Source organism: Engraulis encrasicolus, chromosome 5 (genome assembly GCF_034702125.1).
Source record: "Engraulis encrasicolus isolate BLACKSEA-1 chromosome 5, IST_EnEncr_1.0, whole genome shotgun sequence".
Classification (NCBI taxonomy): Eukaryota; Metazoa; Chordata; class Actinopteri; order Clupeiformes; family Engraulidae; genus Engraulis; species Engraulis encrasicolus.
The window spans coordinates 18,906,835-18,916,834 of record NC_085861.1 but is presented as its reverse complement, the minus strand read 5'-3'; the positions used below and the strand labels follow the sequence as shown (position 1 = coordinate 18,916,834).

At 44.6% G+C, this 10,000-nt stretch overlaps 2 protein-coding genes across 2 annotated transcripts in view; both read right to left on the bottom strand.

The window, feature by feature from the left end:
• The window catches only part of cldc1 (C-type lectin domain containing 1), a 6,647-nt gene extending 5,242 nt beyond the window's left edge, over positions 1–1,405 (bottom strand). The window contains exon 1 of the mRNA XM_063198845.1: positions 983–1,405. Within this exon, the coding sequence (XP_063054915.1) occupies positions 983–1,043 (61 nt within the window). The 5' untranslated portion in view covers positions 1,044–1,405. The remainder of the gene's footprint in view (positions 1–982) is intronic.
• A 993-nt stretch (positions 1,406–2,398) lies between these two features.
• cd4-1 (CD4-1 molecule) overlaps positions 2,399–10,000 on the bottom strand; it is a 9,602-nt gene continuing 2,000 nt past the window's right edge. Inside the window, exons 3-8 of the mRNA XM_063199828.1 lie at positions 9,919–10,000; positions 8,869–9,279; positions 7,003–7,275; positions 4,994–5,100; positions 4,123–4,166; positions 2,399–2,778 (exon numbers count right to left, since the gene is read on the bottom strand). The exon at positions 9,919–10,000 is cut by the window's right edge and continues 188 nt beyond it. Of these exons, the coding sequence (XP_063055898.1) occupies positions 2,745–2,778; positions 4,123–4,166; positions 4,994–5,100; positions 7,003–7,275; positions 8,869–9,279; positions 9,919–10,000 (951 nt within the window). The 3' untranslated portion in view covers positions 2,399–2,744. The remainder of the gene's footprint in view (positions 2,779–4,122; positions 4,167–4,993; positions 5,101–7,002; positions 7,276–8,868; positions 9,280–9,918) is intronic.

Sequence of the window (10,000 nt, the reverse complement as noted above, 5' to 3'; positions counted from 1 at the left end):
TTAGATTTATTGGATCAGAATTATTAGCACAGCTTAGCATAATCACTGGAAGTGGATGGGGGCAATAGCATCAAGCCACAAATGATCACAGGATGGTATTAAATAGCTGTTTTGCACTCTGGTGAATTTTAAATTAATGTTATAGTAGTTTATAAGTATATTTGAGGATGTTTTGTTTGCCCCCATAGACTTGCATTGATACGCTTAATTTGGCTATACCGTTTAATATGCAAACACATAGACAACAATGATATGCACATTCATGAATAATGCTTGGACATACTGCAAATATGTGAAAATCAAAAAAGGGTGGACTGTTCCTACTGTGCTACACAGCTTTTTGATTTGTTGCAAAAACACAAAAGATGTGCACAAACTTAGTAATCAACATTGTTTGTCTAATCTTGTTCGTTGTTGTAATCTTGATTTCCTGCCACATGGTAAATACCTAAATAAATAATCCCATAATAGCCCTGTTAATTGTCATTGTTTATGCAATCTTCACTTTAGCACATCTGTACCACCTTAAAGGAGAACTTCTGCCAATTTCAATCTGCTGTTGTATTGCTCACGCTAATCTTGACTTGTCAGTACCCAGTGATGCTGCATTTTTCGACTTACCCCTTTCCGAGATCTGAGCTATTCTAATGGGGGCAGACTTTGTTTACATTAAAAACCTTCTTCACATAGGCCTACTCCAAATATTATCCTTAAAGGTATCACTGTTTGCTATATCTGCTTATGTTGCATAACCTTTTGGATGTTACTGGGAATAAATCAAGATGGGTTTTTTTTTATGTAAACAATCTGCCCCCATTAACAATGACCAGGATCTCGGAAAAGGCTGAAGGAAACAAATAAAATATTCTCAGGTATACTGGCAAGCGCAGGGTAGTGTGAGCATTACAACTACATGTCGAAATTTGCAGAAGTTATCCTTTAAGTAGAAGCGTATAGAAAATGGACTTGTTACAGTACCTACCTCTTGGTGTGAGCTCCTCTGTAAACTCATGCAGTGATGTGTAATGATCCGAGTCCTCCATGGCCACAAGTCAGGAAGTCAACCAGGACCAGTGCAGTGCAGTTGTGGGACAGAAGAGAACTGTTGTTCTATTGGAGACAGCTGGAGATAAAACCGTTTGGTGAACCCTCTCTCTCTCTCTCTCTAACGTCCTCTCGGTGTCCTGAGCCAAGTCAGTGAAGCAAGTAAGAGTTCAAACCAGTGCACCGGAGTCCATGCGGTGTAATCGGACTATCCTGAGGTGTGTGTCTGTTGAAATAGTCAGGTCCTTATCTTCCAGCAAAAATCTGTCGTCCTTGTAACTCAGCCAGGCTTGCACACGCGACAGTTTCCCGTTTCTGTTAAAACTTTGTGTCTGTCTTTTATGCAGTGTCCACATGCTATCCTCTCTCTGTGTCTCCCCTTTCAACCTCTCTCTTTTCTCTCCCTCCCTCCCACACTCACTCTATCCTCCCCTCCCCTCCCCTCCCAGTGAAAACTAGTGGGAAATGATGCAACTCTGCCACACTGGAGAACATTTGGGAAATTTTGAGGCATTTTGGAAGCAAGTGAGGTTCATTAAATAAGTGAGGAAGTGAGAAAACATGTAAATGTTCCTGAACATGGATTGCAACATGGCAGCTTACAGACACAAACGCAGGGGGGCCTTGGTGTAGCAAAGGAAAGAAAGAACAAATTGTGCTTTTAAAATAAGGGATGTTTTTTTTCTTTCCTGGCATTAGTCATTTGAAAATGCAATGTTCTGGTGGATGGCTCACAAAAATCTTTCGAAACTGTACAGTTTGGGAAGTTCTACTGAAACACTGGAATATGGAACTTGTAACAAATTGTAGCCCTTGTAACTGCTCCCGTTCAAAACAAATAGCCTAACTTTCAGGTGTCCTGCAAAAGTGACATTTTGCTAGTCATATACGACTATCATATATACATTTTTTGGATTTATACCCTGAAGGATAATTCACAATACAAAATACACTCAAAATGCATCAAATGATTACATTTCCACATTGGCAATCGTTCAATGTTTGAAGAGATCAAAGTACTGTTGTTTGTACACCCCTAAACAAACAAGCAGCCTTGACATCTGCCTAAGGATGACAAAGCAATTTCGCAACTCAATGTTGGCTTTGGGGATTTGTAACAAAATTCGACACGGCCGAAGCGTGACACAGCACTTGGAAGAAGGCTGTCCTGGCATTTCTACTTTGTTTATTTTTTACTTAGTACGAGCCAGTGTATTGTCCTGGATTTTACAGATTGCACAACTGAGAAAGGCCAATTGTACCCATACTGTAAGCTACATTTGAATATCTATCAAATTTGTTGATTGTTCTTGGGGAGAGAAAACAATTGCACTGTCTGAAGATTAACATTTTATTTATTAAGAGCAATACATATGCAAATAAGAATAAAGGTACATGAATTAAAAACATGAAATATGTACATTTAAGTCCAATACATTGAAGGAAGAAATGATTAACTACAATAGCTCCAGTACAATAGGCTTATATACATAGAGTGAAGTAACCCACTGACCACTCAGTGCAGCTTTAATTAAAGAAATCTGGGGGATCTGACTGGCACTTTGAAGATTATGAGTCCATGGCAAATTGAAGTCCAAGAAAACGTTAATGAAATATGTGCATCTGATAAAAAAAAAAGACGCACTCAAAATGTCCTTGTCAAGAAATCTATAATTCATTCATTCCTCCTCTTCTTCTCCTCAGGTCCTATAGAATCCTTTCTGCGGCTTGGGGCTGATGGAAACAAGATGAAGAGAGAGAGGGAGGGATGAGAGAGGGAGAGTGAACAGAGCAATAGTAAAGGGTGTGGGGAAACAGAAAAATGAGTCAGAAAAAGCAAAAGAACAGCATGTTTAGTCTCTTGTCGATCTGAATGAAACATAACATTCTGCGTCAGCCAAGGTCAATGGAGGCTTTACTTTTCCATTACAATGCTCACAGCAGGCAACAGAGAGCCAAGCAGAGACACAGAGGTGATATTGAGTAAGTCGGCAAGCATGCATACAATATCATTAAATAGCCTAAAAAATATCAATGCACTTCAGGACAAATTTATGGCTTCATAGAGAGTCATAGTGTGTTGATTATTTACTTGTAGGCCTATTAAGTAATAGAGTGTTGATTATTTATTTGTACTATTTATGTGTACACAAAATCATAGAAAAACGGCGATGACTACAACCACAGTAAACATAAATTTCATGGTTTTACCATTGCAATTAGCTGGGGTGATTACTCGTTTGAGCTACCTCAAATTGAAATAGATAATTTAACGAATGACTGAAATATGGTAACTGGTAATTTGAACCCGAAGCCAGGTTACCCTTTACTGCACATAGTGTCATCTCATTCGGGATTTCCTTCTGAATCAACCCCTCTGAATCAACACAGCAGAAAAAAAGATAACTTTTTCCGCTTCCATAGATGCAAAATGTTCAATTTAGTTACCAAATCTTATCTCAAATCATATGAAAAGGCAGGTAATGGCTGTGAGCCAGCACGATTGTTGCCAAACCTGCTGTGACTTCAAGACAGATCAAATGAAAAATGTAGTGTGAGAGGAACTAAATGAAACAGATTAGAGGGCACGCTGCAGCCACGGGCAGACAATGCAGTTAGGCACATCTGAAACACACTGAGAGAGATGAGACGGAGAGAGAGCCAGAACAAACTACACTATAGAGAAAGAAAGAAACAAAGAAGGGAAGAAAGAAAGAAAGAAAGAAAGAAAGAAAGAAAGAAAGAAAGAAAGAAAGAAAGAAAGAAGGGTGAGACAGAAAGTCAAACAGAGAGGGAGTGAGAAGTTGAGAGAAACAAATGGAGAGAGAGAAAGAGAGAGAGAGAGAGAGAGAGAGAGAGAGAGAGAGAGAGAGAGAGAGAGAGAGAGAGAGAGAGAGAGAGAGAGAGAGAGGCACAGAGAGAGAAACAGAGAGGGAGCTAGTGGTGAGAGCAAGAGAAGGGGAGTGGAGAGTGATGCAGGCGGATGCAAGGTGAGGTGGTGAGGTGATGAGGTGCGTGTGGTTTAGTAAGCGAGGCTATGGTGAAGACAGGAAGCTGGGGCCACATCACATGACTCACTTGTTGCAGCAGCAGAACCTGGTCTTACGCCTGGGCGGCCTTCTCTACGGGGAGACACAACACAAGCGGAGCATGAGCACACTGGCCTCAGTTGTAGGCAGCTGATGGATAGTAGGCGACTGTCTAAAATCAGTTTTCTTTTTTTTAAAGATTTTTTGGGTCTTTTTCACTTTATTCATGACAGTATAGTGAAGATGGTGACAGGAAGCGAGTTGGGAGAGAGAGATGGGGTAGGGCCGGCAAAGGACCCGGGCTGGGAATCGAACCCGGGTCGGCCGCATAGCAGATGAGTGCCCCACCGCTAGGCCACGGCAGGGCCCTAAAATCTGTTTTCACAAGGAAGAGCGTAACACTGCTTTCAAGAAAATTATACGCCAAGCTACAAGAAAAATAAAAAGTGGTGAACCGTGAAGAAGCAGTGTCGCGCTTTTCCTTGTGAAAACGAATGACTGAAAGTACCCTGAAAAGCTGCACCTGCTGAAAAAGAAGCCTTCGAGGTGTGCGAGCTCTTGCAAATACTTTCTAAAATCCACCTGCATGTTAGCCAGCCTGGCAAACCAAGACTAATATGTTCTACCGTTAGGGTCCGTCTAGTTTCCTAGGCAACCTGAATGTGCCATTTTTATTCAAACCCCCATATTATCCTATGATCTACTGAACAAGCTTATTTGCAGGCAACATGAGGATACAGTGTAATGGCAAACATAACTACACATCATGTATAATGGGTAACCTACTGTAGTATCTATCCCTTAACGTGCAGATTTTCCTTATTTAACCATGCATTTAATTGGCTATGACACAGCGTTGCGTTGTACTGTACCACTCAGTGCTGTGTGCTCCATGATGGGATGCTTTCGAGATGCCTTACCTGTCTGCAGCGTTTGATGAGTGACTTGGTGATGAAGATGAGGAGGATGATGATGACACCAGTGCTGGCAATGCCCACCCACAGCCACACATCCACTGGCACACGCTCTGAGCAGACCAGGGCCACAGACAAGCAAGATACATTATATTACACATTATACATTATATTACACATATTTGATGCTTTTATCCAAAGCAACTTATGCATCTTTTCCACTGCCAGTTTTCTGGTAGGCCTACAGCTCGACACGGTGCGACTTGGCCGCCACTTTTTGCTTTTCAAATAGGCACGACACAGCTCAATCGTAAAGCAAAAAGTGGCGGTCGAATCGCATTGTGTCGAGCTGTAGCTCCTACCAGAAAACCTGCAGTGGAAAAGAGGCATTCGAGTTATACTGTATGCATAGGGTTTTGATTACACTCCCTGGAGTGATGTGGGGCCACTGTGGCTCTAACGGTAGGGCACTCATCTGCTATGCGTCCTTTACCAACCCTTCCCCAACTCTCTCTATCCACTTGCTTCCTGGCATTGTCTTCATTGTCCTATATCAAAATAAATGCAAAAAGCACCCCCTAAAAAAAATCCTCAGCCATACCTAATTCACTAGTACGGGATTCAAACCTGCAACCCTCTCATCAGAAAGCCAACTGCCTAGCCAGAAGACCACAATGACCCTATACAAATACAACAATTGCATTCAGCTGAACCCAAAGTAAACTCCAGTCAACTGAACCATTTTTGGGACTTCAAGTTTCTCAGTTCATGAATTACAGGTGCTTTGCTTACTGAAGCAATCTTTCGGTACAGTACGGAACTAATTGGCAACCTGGACGCATAATCTCCAATAAGTCATGCTGCAAATATCTTGATTGTCAGCTGTGCACTCACATGAGGTAATTTAAATAAATAAAAAACAACTAATGTAAGTGAAAGCGTGAAAGCCCATTGGGAAACTCCAACTCCCATTGTCATTGTGACACAGCACTCCACAGCACACAAGTGAACACTGCACACTGCACACTGCACACAACAAAATTGCATTTATACCTCACCCGTGCAAGGGGGCAGCCCTCAGTGGCGCCCCATGGGGAGCAGTGCGGTGGGACGGTACCATGCTCAGGGTACCTCAGTCATGGAGGAGGATGGGGGAGAGCACTGGTTGATTACTCCCCCCACCAACCTGGCGGGTCGGGAGTCGAACCGGCAACCTCTGGGATGCAAGTCTGACGCCCTAACCGCTCACCCATGACTGCCCATAGACTGCCCAAGTGTAGACCCATTCCACCAGTGGAACACTGCAATAGTCATTGAAAAGTTACTTCACTACTGTAACATAACACAGGGCCTTTAGTAATGCACTACAACTTGGTCATTGCCATTCTAGTAACAGCAACTTTGTAATGCTGTGTCTTACAGTAACAGGATATGTGGCTGTACATCTGGGCTGATTGCAGTAAGCTGAAAATGGCTGCAACAAAAGGCACAGTATGGCACTGTAGCTGTAGGCTCTCCACCATCATAAGCATAGGCCAGTTATGGAGCTAAGGGTAGTCATGGGTAAGCGGTTAAGGCGTCAGACTTGAAGCCCAAAGGTTGCTGGTTTCGACTCCCAACGCACCAGGTTGGTGGGGGGAGTAATTAACCAGTGCTCTGATCCATCCTCCTCCATGACTGAGGTACCCTGAGCATGGTACCGTCCCGCCGAACTGCTCCCTTCAGGCACAATTGGGGGCTGCCCCCTTGCACGGGTGAGGCATAAATGCAATTTTGTTGTGTGCCGTGTGCAGTGAACACTTGTGTGCTGTGGAGTGCTGTGTCACAATGACAAGTTACAGTTGGAGTAGGATGGTTACAGCATAGTTACAGCTGTCGAACCGTGGTCCTTGGCTTCATGCAGTGCTTGCTAGTGCCAGTAAGATGCTAATACTGCCTGTTTATATCAGGATCCGCCATCTGTCAATGCTAATGTGCCCGCCTCGTTCCCGCGATGTTGACGGCATCATCCTCACCTATCTTGAGAGACAAGCTGGCATATGTCAGCGCAGGGCTTGTCAGCGGCGCGTCTTTCCTCCGCAGCTCACACCTCCAGGTCCCGCTGTGGCCCAGCGTCGCGTAGGGGATGGAGAGGAGGGAGGAGCGCAGGGAGGGGAAGGAGGAGGAGGTGGAGGAGGCCTTCGGAGGGGTCCACTTCACCTCCAGGTCACCCGCCAGCTCGTGGCCCAGCGTGCAGGACAGGTTCAGAGGCTTACCCTCGAAAACAGTGGAGTTGGGCAGCGCAAGAACTGTGAGGAAAGAAAGAAAGAAAGAAAGTGTGGGTAGATAGATAGACAGACAGACAGACAGACAGACAGACAGACAGACAGACAGAGATAGATAGATAGATAGATAGATAGATAGATAGATAGATAGATAGATAGATAGATAGATAGATAGATAGATAGATAGATAGATAGATAGATAGATAGACAGACAGATAGACAGATAGATAGAGAGAGAGTTAAGAATGAGCTCACACTGTGTATCATTTAGTAGCTCCTGCCGGTTTGAGCTGGCAGGGTAAAGGCTCATTAAGCCTCATTAATAGAGCTGACGGAAAAACACGGCTGTTTTTCTCCGGTCGGAGCTGCCGAAAAGGATTCAGCCCAGGGCTGGACTGGCCATCTGGCATACCGGGCATTTCCCGGTGAGCCCTGCACCCTTGTGGGCCCCTATTTTCTGAAATGATTTTTTTTTTTTTTAACATTTCTGAAAAAAGGGGCCCACAAGGGTGCAGGGCCCACCAGTGATTCACTTCTGCACCGCTAATTGTGAGGGGGCCCTTTAAGTCAAAAGTGCCCGGGTCCTCTTTCTCCCACAGTCCAGTCCTGATTCAGCCAGCCACCCGCGGGACCATTAGACTGATAGGCAGTTCTGATAGGCTACAATGCACCCAGACAGCCAGCTGCGAATGAAGATAAACGCGCAGCTCTGGCAAAGGGAAGAAAAGTTTGATGGATAGATAGACCGAAGCCGTTGCAATGACAAACATGTTTCTTTCTTTCTCCCTGTCTCTCTCTCTCTCTCTCTCTCTCTCTCTCTCTCTCTCTCTCTCTCTCTCTCTCTCTCAGTCCCTCATCACACACATCACACGCACATCACACACATCACACTCACACAGACACACAGACACACAGACACACACACACACACACACACACACACTCACACTCACACTCACATTCACACTCACACCCACACACACACACACACACACACACACACACACACACACACACACACACACACACACACACACACACACACACACACACACACACACACACACACACACAATCACACACACACACACACACTTGATCTGAATACTGATGTAATGATAAGCATCCCTCTTTAGTAAAATACAATTGCCAGCTTCACAAATGAACGAACACTTGCTTGTCAAACATTCACACTCTGAAGCTACACACACACACACACACACACACACACACACACACACACACACACACACGCACATCACACACACACACACACACACACACACACACACACACACACACACACACACACACACACACACACACACACACACACACACACACACACGCACACATGCAAACACACACACAAACTCTCTCTCTCACACACACACACACACACACACACACACACACAGACACTGAGTAAGAATGTGAAGGCTGATGTTCAATCTCAGATGTGTTCTCATACGAAGGCTGTGAAAGGTCCTTGGTGGAGAGATAAGGGTCATCTACTCACATAGTACACCATGATACCTACAGCACACATGTATTCACATAATACATAGACATAACACACACACACACATCACAAACACAAACTCTGCCAATACTTACCCTGCAGAACTTCCACCTTGACGCTGCGCTCCAGCGTTACCCCTTTATCAAAACCCAGCGCGCAGGTGTACGTCCCCCTATCCTTCACCGTCACCGCCGTCTTCACCAGAGACAAGTCGTTTCCTGGCTTGGCCTTTTGCAGGGCAGAGCCGTCCACTTTACTGCCTGCTGGGATGTGCCACTGTGGGGAGGCCCCAGGGGAGAGGAGGGAGGCCACCACCAGACGACTGGCACCACCTGCCCTGGGGACGGCCTCCATGTCTGGGGCGGGGACGTGCGTCCAGTTGCCTCCCCGGAGGCCTAGTCTCTGGAGCTCCTGCCACTTCACCGCAGAGCAGAGGGAGCAGGGGAGCTGCGGGTGCTTGCTGGAGGAGGAGGTGTAGATGGGCTCGGAGGGCGGTGGGGAGAGGTCTGCAGCACGGGGGAGGGGTGGTGGTGATAGAGGAGGTGAAGGGATGTGGAGGAGGACAAACAAAAAAAGATATGTCTTTGTTAATTTTACGGTTGGTTTTTTTCAGCATTGTTGGAGAATACTGTAAAAGATATTCATAAAATTGTAAGATGAAGACAAATTGCTTAATAGATCATTTTACGGTTTAACCCACTGATGCTGGATGCTGTGTATATGCTGCATTGACCTGGGCGGCTGGAGCGACATGGACAGAACATTCAGGCTCATGAGATTTGAGGGTTTTTAAAATTAAATGTGTGGGTATATTAGAGCTCAAAGAACACATTTTAATGCAAGAGGAGGGTCTTTAAATCTTATATCTTATATATTATATATTATAAGTCATTAAAAAACCCATATCATGTTTTTATGTGCTTCAGAGGCTGGGATATTAAGGTTTTTATAGAGTGATGGCACATTTTCCCAAAAAGAGCTTAGGCATTTAGCAGGTGCCCTCGGCTGAAAAGGGTTAAACTACAAAATTAACTTTGGATGATAATTGTATGTTGATTCAATTTCTAATACAGTAATTAGTTCTAACTAAGCAGTGTCATCTCAAGCCACACACTGTGCTGTGCTGTCCTGGGATGTGTTCTTACCCACAACGTGCACAGTGGTTGTTGCGTTAGTCGTGCGTCCACCATAGTGTATTGAACACGTCCAAACTCCTTTATCACGGCA